Source organism: Taurulus bubalis, assembly GCF_910589615.1.
Source record: "Taurulus bubalis genome assembly, chromosome: 1".
NCBI classification, from domain to species: domain Eukaryota; kingdom Metazoa; phylum Chordata; class Actinopteri; order Perciformes; family Cottidae; genus Taurulus; species Taurulus bubalis.
Window position 1 is genome coordinate 5,195,873 of NC_136589.1, and position 20,112 is coordinate 5,215,984.

Here is a 20,112-nt window from a genome sequence, read left to right on the forward strand (position 1 = left end):
ATTATTAAGATGGCTAACAAGTCATCTAATTGATTAATGACCTCAGAATGCCTACAAATTACCTTCAAAATGGGACATGGCACCCTTATGAATTTCCAAAGTTTGTTTCAGTCATTAAAAAAGCGACCAGCAGCTCATTGTGACGTATAGCTTATAGCATTTATTTATCACCAGCTATTGTTTTGATTGCAGTTTCATGTTTCTATCTCACTTTCTGCTAAACCTGTTAGATGCAGCAAAAGGTTTAAATCAGTCAATCGCTGTCAATCACTCTGAGAGATTGTAAGATACAGATGTCTGTTCTGCTCAGCAGCTTTGGACTGACACACTATTCGTCCCTTCTCTTGTAATTAGAGTCTTGCTCTATCAAACAGGATCTATTTGCACATGATCTCCTGCCACACAAGGACATGAAATACATTGCCTCCTGTCAGCAAGAATGTCCAGATTGTCCTGAAAAGAACTACGTGTTGCTCGTTGCCGTCACCACAGCTACTTTTTTTTTGCAGAAGTTATGGGGAAACCGCTAGGATCAACGTACGCAGTTGGCTTACATCTTCGAGGACGCACGTCCAATAGAAACAATGTAAAGTTATCGCAGGTCATAATTCGAAACCACTAAATTCTCTCCATTATCTTGTTCAGCTTTCTGCTGGAGCCTGACAGTGTCCAGTGTAGATTATTCATCAAACAATAAAACAAATATCACAAAAGTGTTGGGTGTAGCTACTGTAAACTGAATCGTATAGGGTCACTCTGCTCTGGCATCATCAACAGAGTTTGAAGACTAAATTTAAAGGTAATTACTATGACAGTGAGGATAGAAAACTGAAATAACCCTGAGCTTTTCCAAGCTGTCATTATCATTGGAATTGTAATGACAAGGTTTTGGTCTCTTCAATGGACTTCTTGGGGTAGGACACCCACAAACATGGCATTCTAGGGTAACATTGCAGCATATTAATGACATATTGCACAGTGTAGATTACAAAGCTGGGGTCTCGTCTCATGCTTTATGGTTTCAGTTAACTTGAAACAAAATGCCAAAATGTCCTTTAAAACATTGTGTTTGTAATGTGCTGTGTCATGCTGTAGAGGGGCACTTTACATACAAATTATACAGTGGCAGTGCATCTGGCAACATAGAGAATTTCCTAAATAATTGATAAGCTTAGTGTTAATAAAAGTGCCTAATGTTATTTCAAGATTCAATATTCAAAATGTCTGTCATAAAATCTAAATTCATTTGACATTTCATTCAGAGGGCATATTGCATCACATTATAATGCTATTTATAAAAGCGTGTTTAAAACTAAAACATGATGTGATTCATGCACCAAATGAGGTGGATGAGGTGCAGCTGACCAAACACTACACATTATCCAAATTAATTGCTACATTGACAACAAGATGTGTCTGAGCATTAACATAATTTATTTTTTGAATGACTTCAAAATGAAGACAGACTCCAAACAAAACATGGTATCTCTAATATTTGTAATCAGACATTTGTATCCATGGGTTTATAGGTCAGATTATCACATATGTTAACATGCAACCAAGACATCTAAGGGCACAAGTCAGAGAGAGGTCCTGCACATGTAGCTTTGATAGGGGCGAAGGACCATTCTGGTGAGCCGCAGGATTGAAAAAAGTAGCCACACTATTTAGAAAAAAAGGAAGGAGGAAACAAAGTCCAATATTTTTAGTTCAAATTACAGTGCTTTGCACAGTTGAGTGTCCTGGGAGCGGAATGGCATGATGGGTGAACACTGGTGCCAAGCCCCACCCTCCCCACATTGTCCTCTGGGTGGACTTCCTGCACTCTTCTGTGCCCATCTGCAGGACCTCTGCCCTCCCCTTACCCTCCTGACTGGGCTGGCCGACCGCTTGGTTTCTGCCTCGGTCGCCTGCTGCCTGAGGTGAAACAGTCTCGTATAAGCACATGTTAGGTCAGGGCTGGGGCAGGTTCAGTTTCGCCTCAGACTACCAATACCTCCTGTTTCAGTCCTCTGCTACAAAGTGTGAAAAATATCACAGCCCTGGACAAATCTCAGTTCATGTCAGGTCCCTGATTTTCTGAGCCTCTGCGCTCCACTGCTGCTAGATATCCTTGATGCCTCTGCATCCTGCACTAAAGCCAGTGACTGAACATTACATGAGAAAGCATTAGCTTAGCATAGCTGAGTGGTTCTCAAATGGGGAGATTAAAATATATATATACTGTATATTTAATATTAGCATCCATTCAAAAATCCTTTAAAAAATCTTATTTAATACATATTCCATACAATATAAGTGTAAGTTCAGAAACTGAATTGGATATATTCTATATATCAGACACTGATGGCACAGTGCTGTGTATTACATCTTTTTTTCAACCAAAAATGCTTTGCGCTGGTTAGGGGATACTTGGCTGCAAAAACTATTTCACGGGGGGTACATCACTGAAAAAAGGTTGAGAACCACTGAGCTAATACATTATTACAGCATGTCTTATGATGCCGTGCCAACCACCCACCTAAAGCAAAGAAACAGCCACTCATGCTTTTCATGCATTTTCTAGGAAAACGTGCCTCGCGACACAAATATTTTTTCCCTTGGAAAGCCTGTGGTTAACACAAGGATGAGTGGGAGTGAGATGATTGCTAACATTTTTTTAAACTTTGGTGCCAGCTGGAGTGCAGGTTGCATTTGCATTTTTTAAGGTTGGTGAAAGAGTTGCAGCAGATTTTATTGTGGTGATTATTGCAGGATTATGAAGAGAATGTTGAGTATTATTTTTTTTTAACAGACATGATTCATTCCAGCCACTAAACATGATTAAGTCGGTGTAGTAATACCTGATTAAACAAAGCCAGAATCCATTCTGGCTGCAATCCATAATGAGTCACATTTCCAGTCTTAAATCGGAGTTGGTGCTTCTTGTTTTAATTTATTGTCTTACCCACAAAGCCCCTATGTATTTTACATAAAATGTAACTTACCCACAAGGTTAATTCCAAAGATTAGAAAATGTGTGATATTAAAGTACCTTTGCAAACTGCAGTAATTGATTCAAAACTCTACTGATCTGCTTTTATAACTGCCAAATAAAAACTTACATCACTTTTAATTTAGACAGTAGCCAAATTTGAGCACTTGTGAAGTTGTGAAAGTCCAAAGAGTTGTAGGGTGAAGGAATTTCTGAGGCAAGTTACTATGTAAGTCTTAACGCCCATAAAACAAGTATTTTAAGACCATTTCTTTTAAGGTTTTCGAGTGTGAGCCATTCATTTAAACGTCTTCATAAATCCCTTTCTCCTTTCGTTAGGGGATTTTTTTTGGCTCCACAGTAACCAGTAAAGATGAGGAGGGAAAGAAAGAAAAAAAAATAATAATAATCCTCATCCTCATGTTTTTGGTAGGCAGGTAGTAGTCGGTCTTCAGTTTAGCTCGCAGGAGGGGGGACTCCTGATGGAGTTGGGATGGACCGCCACAGGATTGGTGGATGGCTTCCCTCGGTGTGGCCCCATGCCAAGCCCTTATGTCTTTATATACTGTAAACGGATGACCGGACAGTCCTGAGTCTGCATCGCATCCACTCTGCCTCTCTCCACCTCCGCTGCTCTCTCCCTCTCTTTGCAGGGCCGCTGTCACTCTTGAACTCCAGCATCCACCGGCGCTTCTTCCCCTCGGCTCTCCTCTTTAACTTCTCCCCGGGCTGTGCAAACAATGGCCTCTCCGAGCCTGCTCCTCACTCTGTCCGTGTGGCTTCTGGCTGCCAGCCTCATAGCGGAGGCGACCTACTACCGGCACCACCGCTACGTCCCCCACTTCTACCGCTACCGGGACCACTCTGCCAACACGGAGAACCTCCTCCCTGAGGTCGCCAACCCAGAGCCTGAAGTCGCGCAGCCCGGTGTGCCGACTTACCCCGAGATCCCGGAGGTCTTCCACCCGGAACCTGAAGTCAACCACGCCATACCAGAGGCTTTCCACCCGGTGCCAGAAGTCGTGCATCCTGCCCCTGCGCCTTACCAGCCACCTGAAGTGTTCCAGCAGATGCCTGAAGCCAGCCGGGTTTTCTATGGGATCATGTTTGACGCTGGCAGCACAGGCAGCAGGATCCACATCTATAAGTTCATCCAGAAAGACCCTGGTAATTGCACCACTTTCTCTAACTTTCCCCAACTCAATGTGCACATGCTGCTTGCTTCCACACTGCCTGCTCGCTGTTAGGTCATTCACCGTGCAGTGTGAGGACAAACATGCACTGGCAGAGTGCATGGGCAACACTGTTTCTAAAAGTAGCTGATGTGGACTTGTCCCTGTCTGACTAGAAGATATTTGAAACTGAATCAAGATGTAGGTGACGAGACTAAATGTCATGAGTTGTAAAAGAAGAACATATGCATTGTACTTTCATCCCAGAAATATCACTGTACTGCACTCTGGTTTAAGATCTGTTCACTGACACTGACTTCTTTTTTTTAGTTGAACTGCCTGTCCTGGACAATGAATTGTACCATGCAGTGAAGCCTGGACTGTCTGCTTATAAGGACAACCCTGAGGAGGTATGTATCCATGTTTCCACCGTTACTTATTATTAATGATCAGGTATATTAGGGAGTTGCTCACTGTCTGCAAACCACTAGGATTTTCTTTGGGTTGGGTTCATGTGATGTAAACACTGTGTAATTACAATAACGCCTCCTGCTGATGCTGTCACTGCTGCCCACTCCTGTCTGCTGTGCCATGTTTTTAAAGACTTTGTCACCTCAAGAAATGCCTTGTTTTGATTATGAAATGTCTCTTGGTTTAATGAGTATGTTGCCTGTAACTGATTGCCATCTCCATCGCAGGGTGGCAATACTATCCGACAGTTGCTGAAGATTGCCAAGAAGACAGTGCCAGAGGAGGCCTGGAAGAGGACCCCAGTGGTCCTGAAGGCCACCGCGGGTCTGCGTCTGTTGCCTGAAGACAAGGCTAACACTCTTCTCAAGGAGGTGAGGCACGTTTTCTCTCTGCCCTCAGACAGTTTGGCACAAACATCACCCGTCCCGCCAAGAGCGGGATGAGAAACCACTAAGTGCTTACAAGTTTCGCTGAAAAAAAAGAGGCAGCAAGTCTGCCCATTTGGTGGCTATCATGTCACAAAAAAACAGCTGTTGTGGGGTTGTGTGGAGTAACCATATTTGTCATTTAAAGTATTAAATCCAGGCTACTGTTCCAGCCATGCTTGTGGTTGAGTTATCTGTCACTCTAAAACAGAACCAGAGCCTGAATAGACTATGTCCTGACAACAGCAGGACACTATGGGGTGTAGTCAAGTATCATTCTATTATTTATCATTTTGACACATATCCAGGAGGCAATTGTAATGCAATTGTGATAAATCTCTTCCATAGGTGCGGGAGGTATTTGACGAGTCCCCTTTCTTTGTGCCAAACAACAGTGTTTCTATCATGAATGGAGCTAAAGAAGGTAGGTTATCTTGTAATGCCGTGGAACCAATTTGTACGATATATAGTACACAACACACAATATTTGTATTTGTTTTATTGTTAACAGATGTATTGTCTGACCAGGTGCTTTAACTGCCTCATTCACAGAGGATGCATCAAACAATGCTGCGATCGTAATTCTTTTTTTTACAAGAGGTCTGTTACTACCTCGCTTTGACAAATAAATAAGCCAGTGTGAGTTGTTTCCCCACGGCCAGTAATTTAGTGCGATCCTCCACATCACTCATTAAGACACCCTCACTATGTTATGTTTCATCATAAAGCATGTGTCATTCATTATCCTCACGTTATGAAGATCAACTTGACATCTGAGACCATTGTAATTAACCGGGCTGGTCTGCAACAGTGCATGCTAGTTGCACCAACTCTGCTACTTTAACACCAGCACAATGAAGCAGAGCTCAACTAATAGTCATCTTCAGTTCTAAGTTTGTCCACTTTCCAATGTAAAAATGTAGCACCGGTCAGTTAAATCACTTCTCAGGCTTTTACTAATGCAGCCATTTTCACCCTTGTGCTGTTTTAGGAGTCCTTGCCTGGGTCACAGTGAACTTCCTTACAGGTAAGACATTGCTTGTGTTTTGATATGGTGGTGTTAGTGGTCAGGGCTCATATCTGAGGCTCCAGTGTACACAGAAGCCCGACAGTGAAAGACTCCTGTCTGAGGTTATGGGCTTGGATCACTGGCTCCAAACAGGTTGCAAAAACAAGCAATATTTCCTCACGTTTTTCACACAGCTATGCCTATGACTTGAATCAACCTTAAGCCCTGAACCAAAAAGGTTTTTTCCCTCTTGGTGGCGAAATACATGATCTGTAAGGATGCATCCTTCTGGCAAGGATGTAGTGGTTTTAAAAGGCAGAAATCCCAACGGAAACTGTCAATAAAGCCACAAGATTACAGAGTGTGCTGTTTGTTGCCCTGATGACAATTGGCCCCTTATCCTGTTTAACTTTAAGCTTACTTCCCATAGGTCACTTGTACTCCAACACGAGGAGGACAGTGGGCATCCTGGATTTGGGTGGAGGATCTACACAGATCACTTTCCTTCCCAAGTCAAAGGTGAATGATATATCGTTTTGAGTAAATAACTCTGTTTGAAAATTGTATTACCAAAAATACGCCGCTAAACATTTGTTGTTCATCCAACAGAAAACGGTTCAGTCTGCTCCCCCCACTTACATCGCTAACTTCAACCTCTTTGACCAGCAGTATCAACTCTACACACACAGGTAAATAACAGACAAAGAAGACGCCATGGAAAAAAAAACTCACATACCCGTGTTCTGTAGAGTAAAATACACATATCTATCTAAGAACTAACCATAAGTGTCTGTCATCATCACATAGCTACCTTGGAAATGGACTGTATGCGGCTCGACTGGCAACTCTTGGAGCACTCGGAGCTGATGGTAGAGTATTTAGTTCCTTATACCACCTCTTTGTTTGCACTCTGTGTCATTCTTCCATAATGTATTCATTGGAAAATAACAAACGGTTTCTTGTTTTTGTTTTCCCAGGGCTGGATTGGAAAGTCTTCACAAGTTCCTGCCTCCCGAAAAAGTTTAGAGAAGATGTGACTTTTGGAGGAACCACCTACAAAGTTAGCGGGATTCCAGACGGTAAGATAAAAAGCACCCTGAGGTTTTGATTGCCTTCCAAGTGCTTTTGATGCAGTGAGCTGTGCATTCATTTCTCAACTCCGGTACACAATAGAGTATACAGTATAAAACAGTCCCTCATGAGAACATTTATCCGCTGAAGTTTCTGTAACCTTGGCGCCAAACGCATGTTTTGTCATCCTCTCTTTCTCCATCTTCCCTCTTGAACAATTATACTGCAGTCAACCTTGTATTTAAACGAAAAGAAAACTGTCAGTTAACTTCACAAATAAGGCAGTCACTCCCATACCACAGTCAAGTAGCCGAAAGATGCTGGGCTTGTCCCTGAGTTGTTATTTTTTGTGTGTAACGAGCGGCTTGATCTGGACCGCTCACAATTATGTGGTAAAAATAGACAGCCCGACAGGGCCGCACTAACTGCCTCTCTTGTCAGCACATGGTTATGCCGGCACAAATGAGCCAACCATATCCATGGGGCTATGTGGAACTTGTCTTTCTGGGGCTTCCCTTGTATAATGTCTGGTGAGCCCCCAGCTTTAACCCCTGCCTAACCTCAAACCGAAGCTTTAGACTCTCACGATTGCATTCCAACCATCGCTGCTTCCAAGCACCTTTAACTCATTGTTTTCTCACCAGTTTCAATAGTAGTTCAGTAATTCTTTGACAAAACTACATTTTCCTTTTCCCTCTTTTCTTTCTTCAGGCTATGCCGGATACAAGCTGTGCTACTATGAGGTCATGAAGGTAATCAAAGGCATAGTGCACCAGCCATATGAAGTGAAGGGCAGCAGCGTCTTCTATGCCTTCTCCTACTACTTTGACAGAGCTGTGGAGTCTGGCCTCATTGGTGAGCGGGCACAGACCAAAGAGTCACCTTCCAGTGCCATAATCTTTCATTCTTGTTATCATTCTTTGCACAAAATAGGTATTCAAATTGCATGTTTGTTTTTCCTGCACAGATAGTCGAGGTGGTGCACTTGAGGTCAGGGATTTTAAGAAGAGAGCCAAAGAAGGTAAGAGTTACATGTTACCTTGTCTAGGGTTGCATACACTTGTGTGTAAAACCAACTCTTAAACAAATCTTAAACGTTATACATATTAGTCCTCCACTGAAAGTTCATGCAATAGCCCATGCTCTAAAGAACACAATTATTATCCTCTCAAAATAATTTATTACAAGATTAAAATGGAACAGATACATTTATTTATGGTGATGGGATTATGAGGCAAACATAGAGTAAATATAGTTGGGTTAGGGTTACCAATACACACCATGCTTATCAGCTCAAGAGTATGATACTTGCAATGCCCATGTAGAACCAGATTTATAACAAGTAGGAAGGAGACGATGTGTTATGTAAGGCTGTTTGTGTTGTGAGAACACTGTCACATGGTCTCGAGGAACAAGTCTGGCTCAGGCTGGGCTGGCAGCTGAGCTGAAGATGTCTGTCTGGCCCAGGCAGGAGGGCACCTGACAGCCACACACCACCTGGGGGCTGACACATACTGAAACACACAAACTGTGTCCGAGGCTGTTTAACACTGACACACACCCGCAGCCTTGTGCTGACCCTCAGCTGTTCTCCTCGCACCTCCCTGTTTATTCAGTCAAACAAAACAGAAAGATCATCTTATAATCATGTAGCACAGGGGTTAGAAATGGTGTTTTTTTTTTTTAATCCATGGTACGTGGCTCCATTATGTGATGCAACAAGGGGTCTCCGTCAAATGCTTTTTTTTTTTTATTTGTCAGTGGCATGTGAAACCTGTATTAATGTCATGTCTGAAAGTTGTGGTTATTTGTGTTTGCAGTGTGCAACAAAATGACCAAGTACCGTGCTATCAGCCCCTTCCTCTGCATGGATATGACATATATCACTTGTCTGCTAAAGGAGGGCTTTGGCTTCAAGGACACCACTGTGCTTCAGGTGAGCAAATCACTGTGGACAGTGGGAAATGTAAAAGAGATTCAAAATATGACAAAACCTTAATATTCTGTCTGTCCAGTATTTCACCGAAACATGGGCAATACCAATGTGACAGTGGGAGTAGGGACTGGTTTGCTTCTTTGTGGTTTTAATGACCCCCCTCCTGTCACTCTGCTCAACAGCTAGCCAAGAAGGTGAACAACGTGGAGACAAGCTGGGCCCTGGGGGCGACCTTTGACTACTTCAGAAACCTCAATATCCACTAAGGACAGCTCGCTGTCACTGCAGCCAGCACTGAGAGGGACAGTGTGTCACTGTGGGGCTTCCCGTCCTCTGTCCGCCCCGATCAGCCCGTCCCACCACGCCCCTCCTCTTCTCCTCGACCTCAGCACCCTGCGAACACTCCGAGAACTGTTGAAAAAAAAGAAATCACTATATTTTTTATAAGGCCAGCTATTTCTACTGTATGTTGAGCTAATAACTGGTGGGCTGACTTTATTTTTGTAAAACGTTTACATTTTTGATTCCTCATGGGTGTCTGAACTGAAATGTCTTCCTCACCTACCTGTTAAGTGTGCACAGGGTAGTCTAGAAGCAATACAACCAGCCATGGTACTTTGGTGCTTACTGTATCCCAGTGCTTTACTGTACAGTGGCATTTATTTAGAGACTAGTTGCTGGAAGTGCAACCATAGTTGTCTTTCTAAATGCTTGTAAATCAATCTTCTTTCTCTCTAGCAGTAAATTATACAGAACCCTAATTCCCCAATTCATTTGCCTCTCGCCATCGTTGGAAATAGAGCGGTTGACGATCATACATCTTCTTTTCTTCAACTTTGCACATAACACTTTAATTGCAGATGAGACATGATCAGTTGCTTTGGTGTTGACTAAAGAGTTGTATATATTCAAGTAGTGTTGGAGTCACCATGACTGAAGGAGGGCAAGGAGAGCGCTGTGGAGAGATGCCACTCAGACTGCTGTGTAGCGGTTACATGTATGAGGTTAATTAATGCCTGTAGTTTTAAAGTTCAGGCATTATTGTTTGTTTTGTCTAGAGTGGAAAAGATCTTATCAAGCATGGCTAAATTGCAGGCGCCCCTGGTCTGAACTCTATTTTAGACTAGCAATAGAAAGGCCTCTAATCAAGGGTAGATAGATGGTGCGTCCAACAACATCATTTACAGCCATTAAATACAGAAAACATGTATACAGACATTATGTAAAGAGTTGAAACCCAACTTCTTTATTTGCTGGTTGCTCAAAAACATTAGTAATATTTAATTCTGTTTTTTAATTAATTTCTTGTGAACTGTACAAATATTTAAAGATTTTTTTCTAATGTAGAGCATTTGAATTATTCCCATCTAACATTAACTCCTGAACTTTCTGTGTAACTGCTCTTTTGACCATGCGGTCTTTTAAGTATTCAACATGTTCAATAACTACTGCTGTATATACATAATGTAAACTTTTATTCATGAAATATTTTGACAGGAACTGCTCTTACATTACAAACACTTTATGCTGCACAATTGCTCAGAAATGCCTGTATGTTCATCAGTACGAATAACCTGATGATCAGCAATATGTAAATTGTTTTTATTTAATCTAGTGAAACAAGTGTATACTATACATGTCTGTTTTAATAAAACATGAGAAATGTACTTCTGTGTTTGTACTTTTTATATCAACAGACCTTTTTTAATGACATGCGTTAGGGTGCACTAGTAGTCTCCGATGTTAAAATGTTTCATCCGTGAATTGTGCTTAAAAGAATTTGCCAAATAGTGGATGATTCTAACATAAAATGAACAATCCTTCGGCTTTTTACATGTTATATATGTACGATATGCTCGGGACAGCTGCAATGTAGTGTTGTCGATCTGTATTTGTTTTGCATCAAAGCACACACACACACACACACACACAAAAACCAGTAAAATATATCTATTTAATTTGTTTTACATTTACAATTTTTACAGCCATTAAAGCTCACACAGTTTTTGAAGATCCACCAGCGACTGGCCCGACGAATGCATCACTTGCTTGCAAATGCCACAATCTGCTCCTGCAGAGGATAAAGAGACATCAATTCAGAAACTGTGAACTTTGACTCACGCTTACTAAAGGCCTGTTACAAGTGCGTGTCACTGAAGACCTCGATACACAACCTGTACACCGGTGAACTCACAACACTTAATATGGAAACAATGTCACGTTTGACTTTAGTGCCTCCATAGTGACCTGCCTTTACAACACAGTTGCGTTGGTCTGAATCACTTAGTAGGGAATAAAGTCATTTCACATGAGTGGTCGGTAATAAAAGGGGTGTGAAAACACAAGCCAACACCGCTGTCCGCTGCCCCAGGGCCAGCCCTGCACCCCACCCACACACTTTTGGTAACACAACATTTGGGGCTAAACTTAGATGCCATAGTAGTAGGTTCAGAACTCTGGAAATTATAGACACCGCTAAAGTAAAGCTCCGTGTAATCAGAAAAGAGCGCGCAGGGTGGGGTCAGGGTGGGGGAGGAGCTTGGGTTTGATAGGTGGTTGATATTATCCGAGTGATGGAGCTAGAAGCTAGTGGGGGGAGCTTACTTTTATCGCTGGGACCATGTTGGTGGCCTGCAGGCCGAAGGTGCGTAGGAGAACCACAGGAGCGGCGTTAGTGGAGTAAAGGCGTTTCATGAGGTCGATGGCAGCCATCATGGGCAGATTGTGTCGCTGGCGTTCAGTTTCATATTCCAACAGGTGCTGTATTGCTCCTGCAGAAACAAACAAAGATCGGGGTTAACAAATGAGGACATAGTTTAAGTTGTGCACTTCCGTCATACGTTTTCTGTATTAAGTTGTATTGACTTGGGGCTATTTTGAACATTCAGGACATTTAACAGTGGGAAAAATAAACACAGTATCTCATAACAGGATTTCATTTTTTTATAAAAAAAAAGAAGAAAAAAAGAACTTGTGTATAGTTCTTGGCAGAATGAAAATTAAAAAAAGCATCAAATAAATGTTGCCGGAAAAGCTGATGCTTTTTATAATTCAGGTCAACAGCATGCGTTTGAGTTGGGGCGATGGAAAAGAGCTTAGGGGAAACCACTGTACTATGGTTGCAGTGCGTGTCTGTTTAGAGTTCTCACTGACCCAGGTCCTTCCCGTCAAAGGCTGCTTGGCTCAGGAGATGAGTGAGGCAAGCCACATCCCCAAAGCCCAGGTTGGCTCCCTGACCCGCCAGAGGATGGACACGATGGGCTGCATCCCTGCAAAAAACAAACAAACAGTATGCTATTTCACAGTGAAAGACGCTAGCGCAAGGTAAAACATGCAACAACAATGAAAAGCTCAAAAGCCACGCTTATCATACAAGTGCAGGCCATTATGACCATCTTACCCAATGAGAGCTACGCGGTGCCTGATGTATTCTGATGCATGACCGATGCCCAGAGGAAACATGACCCTGGACTTTGGGCTGATCCCTGCCACGCTCGGGGGAAGCTGTCGAGGTGAACCTGCAGATGGCATGATGGCCGACAGGGCGCTGCGGAACAGAGAGCCAGCCGTCTCGATCAGCTCCGACTGGTTCTCATTACTCCACTGTTAGTGCACAGACAGACAGACAGACAGGCAAGAAGACAGAGACATATTCACAGAGAATGAAACATTACGAGGAGAGAGAGAAAATAGACATTGTCCCTTTGAGTGGACAAAGAAATTAGCTGACATGGGAGCAACGCTGAACTCGAGGCCAGCGAAAGTGCTCTTTTCCCCTCCCTAACTAACTGGTTTGGCAGGGCTTCGGGAGCCGGGCTAATTAAAAGAAGATGTCGGCCAGGCTATGCAGTTGAATTAGCTCCGTTTGAAAAACATTCCATGCCGTAATGGTCGACACTGAGAGACCACAGGTTTAATTAGCAAACCAGGCCTGAAACCCAACGTGACTCAACCGTGGTGACCCCGTCCATCAGCAGGCCCAGTAAAAATAACCAGCTTGGGAAAAAGGAGTTTCTCCAAACATTTAAAAAAAAAAAAAAAAAAAAAAAAAAAAAAAAAAAAGGGGTAGGTATGTCATTCCCTTCGTGAAATATTAGTACGGTTTAAAGTTTGGGAAAAACAATGACAACATTGTTTGTATGAGTCACAAAACAACAGCTCAACACTTAAGTGAGTATATGGAGAACTCCTGCCACATGTTGTACTCTGCACACAATACAGAACTGTTGCAACATCGTCTTGACAGATATGAAATCTGACTATGACTCCAACATCAGCACTTTAATGTTACACTTACGAAGGCAGAGTTGATAGCGTCAACAAAGCTCTCCTCATCCATGTCCAACAGCTCCTCTGCCAGCTGATGGCTGGTCGACCACACCAGAGAGCTCTCCGTGTCCGACAGCTGCAATGCACAGAGTTAACACATGCTTATGCGACTGATGGATACTTTAAAAGAAAGAAATATTGCAGTAAATAATGCAGATATATTACCGGTAACATTGCAATGGGCCCTGATGGGAGAAACCTCTGCCATGCGACATTGTTCTCTGTGGGCTGTCCAACACATACATCGGATTAAATCAAATATTAAACTGAGGTATTGTGGCTTTGCGTTGTATGGCATACATGTTACTTACATATCTTGTGCATACAAAGTGTTTTTCTGGGTGGGTGCATTGTTCTCAGATGACATGATAAAAACACTTGCATAATAAATTCAGAACTCACTAACATGTAATAATGCTTGCTTAAAGATTTTAAGTGTACAAATTGTAAATACAATATGCAAAAAGAGCACGTGTCAAATGTGATACTCACCTCTGAAAGGTGCAGCACAGCAACCACAGCAGATTGGTCATAATCCCACTTGACTGTCGGTATGCCCAATTCCCGCCGAACCATTGAGTTTGGTCCATCTGCACCGATCTTTAAAAAAAAGAAAAAAGAAAACGGATGAAAAAAGGGAACCATTATAAAACTAAAACAAGCGCAGAAGATGAATAATACAGTTTGTGATGAAGGAATCAAACTGACCAGCAGCTTAGTCTCAACACTCTCTCCGCTGGCTAGCGTGACCTTGACCCAAGGGATGGAGTCGGCCGCCTGGTGGGGCTTGGGCCACGCGTACTTCACCACCTTGGACCTGTACTTGACTTGCACGTTACCTGACAAACAACAAGAACATAAAACTGGTGACTACAAAAGGCGGCAGAGAAAACAAAAAAAGTCAGATTCTTAAAATAAAAAAAAGGGCAACTGGTGTGACCAACAATAACGGGAACAATCTTGGTCCTGTGTATGTGTCATCACACTAAATCAGTGTTTTGCTACTTTTTCCGTCAAAACGAGAGGATTCACCAAAGCAGTGGAAGATCTATAAACCACTTCATAAAACACACACACTGCTTTTCCTCCGTCGCACATTGTAGCTGCAAAAGTTTACGTTTGACAAGCTTCTTAATGGTCTTGGCTTGCCACATTGACCTAACTAATAGTGTTTATCTACAAGCACACCACGCCACACTTTGCAAATGCTGCCAGCTTGTTGGATTTTGTGCTAAAAAGGGCCTCTCTTCCTAAAATATCAGCAGCTGGACACCCTCAACATGAAAGGATCCTGAGCTACGCTGGCTCATGCAGACTTGGAGGGGGACCTATCCACAGCCCGGCTACTGGCTCCCGAACACGATCAAATACGGGTTTCCAGGGATTGTGAGAGCATTGAAACCAGCTGGTGTGGAGCACACTTTTCATGTAATGCATCTTGAGCGTAACACACCACCACTAAAATGAGAGGAGCAGCTGAAAAATGGGGAGGCACATGCGGCTAAAACGTGCTATAACTACTACGTTTGTTGTTTGGTGGAAAACTGTTGATAAATATGCCACTTTAACTGTCAAGCACATATCAGAGGTAACTTTTATTTGCAAATCTCATAAAAGTCGGTCTAATGTCTCCAGCAATACACACCGTCAGCGCTTTAGCGTCTTAAGAGGTGGCAAAGCTTGGGCGCACATGGCAGCTTTAAATAGGTCACTGGACCACTTCACGTGTACTCAGAGGGTGCCGGGCCCTGCAGCTCCCAAAATGTGAGGTTTTGATTGAAATTGCAGGAAAAACACAAGCAGCTCCAAGGGCTGAACTCGTCTTTAAAAACAGTCACCGGGAGAGGGTACAAATAAACTAAACCTGGGGACAGGATGGAATAAATGTGGTGGCATTAGCTGCCAGACTCGGCTTCCAGCAGATGGAACATAAATCAAGAGGTCTCGCAGAGCACTGCTGCGTACTGTGTGGGGCTTCATGTTTTAATCATAAGCGCTGTGCTTACCGGACAGGCTGTCCAGCTGCTTAGTGAGCGCAGCCACAACGATGTCGTTCTCCACGATGTACGCCATCTCGTCCTGCAGGTCCTCCTTATCGAATGTGATCAGGACATCTGAGCAGGCATCCCAAACCTAAATGAGAGACGCATTATGCCTGCGGTCTACAAGTATATCCTTAAATGCAGCAATTATGCATCCCCTCTCCCTATATATAGCTGGGCAGAGAAGTGGCGCTTCATTGAGCTGAACACATCAAAGTCGTTAGCTGCTGTCGGAGGTTGGCACAGCCTACATGCATAAAACCCAGAGCAATGAGGGTCACCAACACTCCTTCGGCTGGTCGGCTGAGAGCCTTCTGAGGTGAAGGACCAAATGACACTTTGTGATGTGGATTTTTGCAAACATTCTCTTGGAAACACAAATAACAAATGACATGTTTGTGAACATAAAGACGGAGTCAATATTTATCCGCAACCAACAGCGGCAGAGTGAGATATAGTTTTAGGTTACTGTAACTCCAACCTGGAATTACTATTCAAGTTAAACATGAGGGGGTGAAAATGTTTGTACAAGGTTAATCCTCCCCTGGGTTGTAACTATGGTGACAAAACCCATCATTCCGCAGTAATATGCTGCTGCTGCTTTTTTCCAACTTGCCATAAAGTAGGGGGATATACCCTACAGAAAACCACTAATGGCAGTGGGTTTTCAACTTGTGATAAGTGGTTGGGAAGTAAGATTTACTGAGACCAGCCCAACATTTTTTGGGGCTTTGTTTAATGTTGGGTGAAATGATGCAGTGTTGGGGTAGAATCTGTTACTACAAACTTTAGGATTTAAATAATACACTTTCTCGCGACTTTATGGAGAAAGATCTGGGCAAAATGACGCCTTGGTGGCAAAAACCTGTTTCAAAACCTTCCGTTTCAAATCTAAACCATGGGAGAGCGTTTTACTGCATGGAAAGAATGCTATGTAGAGTTGACCTGCAGTACGTAACTCTCAGTGCAATTGGTGAGATGTATATGACCGAGATGCAATGGGCAAACGAGCCAAAGTAGTGGTAGCAGAGTCAAGGTATAATGGGAGAGGTACACTACCATAATCACTAAGGCCCTGCATGATGACATCTTAGGCTCAGAGAGAAACCCTGCGGGTTGAGTGTTTGGTACACAGCAACCACATCTTACAAGAGGGAATGAGCCTGCAACCACAGCCGTAAAGGGGCTTCACTCTGCAGCAAACAACCACTCTCCAATTCTTTCATCTTCTTCCCGTTGTTCACATGAATCTTCATAATTATAAAGATGTGGGGAATGAGGACCAATTTGAAAATGTCAAAATGATTTACTCTTCATAGAAAACACGGCTTTAATAAATAAAATGGCCAAAGAGCCATCCGTTACTTTGAATATGCCTCGAGATGGCTTTTTTAAAATTGAAATATACCTCATCTTCTTTGGCATTCCTTGTGCCATATAACCTGCAAGGTTACTGAAAAGTCTTACATTCCTGAAAGGAATGAACAAAATGCAGTATTACATATAACCCCTGTTTCCAGCAATTGCATGTGAACAATTACATATAAACATGATTATATGATACAGCATTGAGCTGCTTGTTCATTAAGCTGAATTACTGCTGAGTGCCACAGAGTTTTCTCTCCACAAATTATACAGTGCAGTCACTCTGATTGACGGATGACAGAAATACATAGTTTGCCTGTAAATTAGAAAAGTCTGGAGACGTATGAATGAAACTCAAGTTGTGCAGAAGGATTTTGGGAGATGCTCCACGCTGTAGTAGGCTCTAGTTATTTTCGGTTTTCTTAAATTATACTTTTGACATAGCAGTACGATGGCAGTTGCTTTATCCTTGTGTTTCAGATTTCAAAAAGTAACTCAATGGAATAGCGAGCTGAAGATCAACATACCTGCATCCTTTTATAGGGCTTGCACCTCATCTTTTTGATGTGCTCCCATGCCCCAACACCTGCGTGTGCACAAATACATTTCAAAACAATTACAATACAAATGTAACACACCAATGCATGTCTATGTATAAATAAATAAATAAATACAAAACAGTTAAAAATCTAGTATTGTGGATGTGTTTTCTTCTGTTTAGTTGAAGATGAGATAATGGTAGAGTCAGCGATTCTGGACAAAGACTGTTGATAATTGAACTCAAAACCCAAACAAATAAACCCTGATATTTCTTTCAGCACTTACTAGCAGATAGCTAGCAAGCAGTGAGGAGATATTTGCTGAATTTGACAAAAAAGTGAATTGGATTAGAATCACTGACTGCACATTTAAAAAAAAAAAAAAGTATTTACTGTGGAGAGTGGGCTGTATTTTATCCAATTACCTTAGAACAAGAATTTAAATAACCATTTAAAGTTACTGTAAAAGATATGTGGTCAGGTCAAGTCTGAACATTTTGTGAAGGAGTGGCAGTGTTCCATAAGCTTGAGACACATTCGAGTCGTTTAGGTTTTGCACAGGTTCTAGTGAGAGGCAACGAGGTCACAGACGAGCACAAGGTTTCAAATAAAATCCTTTGCACTTCACCAATATTAACATTTCAGTGAAAGGGAAAAGACATAAAATGGATAAACACACAATCAAGTCAATAAGTAAGAGTGAATCCTTTTTTGAGACATCTTAACTTGTTTGTTTGTTTCTGAGTTAGGTAAACACTTGAAAATGAATCTGTATTTTTTTGTAAACCGTCATATGATTTCTAAGTGATAGGTTTGAAAGTAAACACTGTATGTGGCATTACATACAGGTAAGATGAAAGCTTGGAACAATAAAATGCACAGGCCTGGACGGATGGTCATGTTCAGCTGTTTTTAAATGGATTGAGATGGCGGATTTAGGACATAGAATGTGTTTCACAGGCGATTCCATCACATAAAACCTGGCTCAATTTATAGGGAAGGACAAATAAGTCAGATATGATCCCTGCTCAGCCCTGGTGACTGGTCAGTGTCTACCTTCTGGGAGCCATTTATCAGCCAAGCAGCACAAGCTTCTCACATTTCCTGTCTATTGTGAAACTGCCCTTTGAAATGTGCATATCCTTTCAACAACAACACAACAAATAAAAGGCTACATTTACAATGTTTTGTAAGTCAGGTGTCATACTGTACCACTGAGGAGGGTGGCAGAGCCGGGACTGATGGAGCTGACTCTGGTGCTGTAGGTGTCTGGGACCTTGTCCATCACTTTCTTGTTGCCCGCTTCAAGCAGAAGAATCTTCTTACCGACCAAGTTGGGATCCATGCCTTTAAAAAAAGAATAGAAACATTGAGGAAAAATCGTGGCACATATATACACAATTGAATCTAAACGGTTTTGCTACAGTAAAAATAAAGCGTTGAGATATTTCTGGTGTCATAAAATGTGACTACATATTATTCCCTATGGCCACACATGCCAGAGTTTATATTTTAATATCTTATAGAGTAATAATCACACGTATGGGTGCATCTAAAGAGATGTAGATGTTTCACTATTATTTTATTTAAACGTGTGTTTAACAATAAGTCACAGGTCAAAATGTAAAGGTCGACGGCGTCACTCACCGAGGGAGCATGCCATTGCAGATCCAACCATTCCTCCCCCGGATATAATAATATCATAAACTTCGTTCTTGCTGGAGTCGTCCCCATGTTCTGCACACACTAATCCTCGGCTGAGCAGTTTCATAGCAGATACTCGCTGTTCTGCCACAAAGCACCGGCCAAGTCCGTTCAAGGCCAGCGTCGTCGCCCTTGTGAGCTTGTGCATGTTGTGTCTTCACTCTGTCTTCACGTGAGACGAGTCCCGGATTAAACAGGACAAACAAGGACGGTTACAGGTCTGGATACTTCCGTACGTCAATCAGGTCACGCTTCCCCCCCGTGAAGGTGTCGTAATTACGGCAGCTGTGTCATTTATTGTAATCCAGCCGCGTTGTCCTGTGTTGACAAGCGCTCCGAGATGAAGTACTTCCGGGTTTGTGTCCAATCACAGAAGAGGAGCGTCGCGGCTCCACCAGCAGCGCCCATGCGACCGAGACGGCGAAGCGGGGTGTCGTACTTTGTCCTCCTCTGTTTACTTTATCACAACAGACCACGTCAGTTTACAGAATACGCGTGTGTGTAATATAATGTAATATACTATATTTTGTCAGCAGAGAGCTTTTAGAGAACTTAAGTTCCGTTTGGAAGACGACGGCGATAACACTTCCTAAAACTCGTCCTAATTATCAGGTGGGCTGCTCATTATTACTTTCATCATTTAATCGTTGGCTCTTAAAGTTGCAGGACATCGATAGGTTTGCATATGAGTATAATAGTTAAGCGTTAAGTGAACTAAACACATGATATGACCAACCTGTTGACAGCGAAGAGGTCTGGTTACCACGGTAACCCGTTTACACTCACCGGATGTGGTCAGCAAGTTTAACGTTTTTAAATTTTTTTAATTTTTTTATTAGTAAGCTTTTAAAATACATTGATTGCATCTATTAATCATTTCAGAGATCAATAATTTAAAATGACCGTTAAAAAAAATCCCAATTATAACAGAGCTCAAGAGGAGTCTTCGAGTTGTTCATCTTGTCCAAATCAACAACACAAATTAAGATGAACCTACACTAAACATCTGTGTGGATGATTTATTTGCTTGTCAATTTCATTTCAATACATAATTAATGATTTGGTAATAACATAT

The 20,112-nt window shown here is 42.2% G+C and overlaps 2 protein-coding genes across 2 annotated transcripts; one reads left to right on the forward strand and one right to left on the reverse strand.

Annotated features, from left to right (window-relative positions):
- Positions 1-3,714: 3,714 nt before the first annotated feature.
- Positions 3,715-10,725, forward strand: entpd5a (ectonucleoside triphosphate diphosphohydrolase 5a; the record flags this gene model as incomplete). Its single annotated transcript, XM_079221183.1, has 13 exons — positions 3,715-4,141; positions 4,477-4,556; positions 4,845-4,988; positions 5,391-5,466; positions 6,034-6,069; positions 6,482-6,570; positions 6,661-6,740; positions 6,859-6,920; positions 7,029-7,130; positions 7,834-7,977; positions 8,090-8,143; positions 8,943-9,058; positions 9,241-10,725. 13 exons carry the CDS (start codon positions 3,715-3,717, stop codon positions 9,322-9,324), a joined length of 1,494 nt encoding a protein of 497 aa, XP_079077309.1. The 3' UTR covers positions 9,325-10,725.
- A 272-nt stretch (positions 10,726-10,997) lies between these two features.
- Positions 10,998-19,199, reverse strand: coq6 (coenzyme Q6 monooxygenase). Its single transcript, XM_079231225.1, has 12 exons — positions 18,981-19,199; positions 18,546-18,680; positions 17,322-17,380; positions 15,394-15,520; positions 14,096-14,226; positions 13,880-13,987; positions 13,553-13,615; positions 13,356-13,463; positions 12,459-12,661; positions 12,212-12,327; positions 11,663-11,829; positions 10,998-11,129 (listed from the first exon to the last, which is right to left on the reverse strand). Exons 1-12 carry the CDS (start codon positions 19,183-19,185, stop codon positions 11,100-11,102), a joined length of 1,452 nt encoding a protein of 483 aa, XP_079087351.1. The 5' UTR covers positions 19,186-19,199; the 3' UTR covers positions 10,998-11,099.
- Between the last annotated feature and the right edge of the window lie 913 nt (positions 19,200-20,112).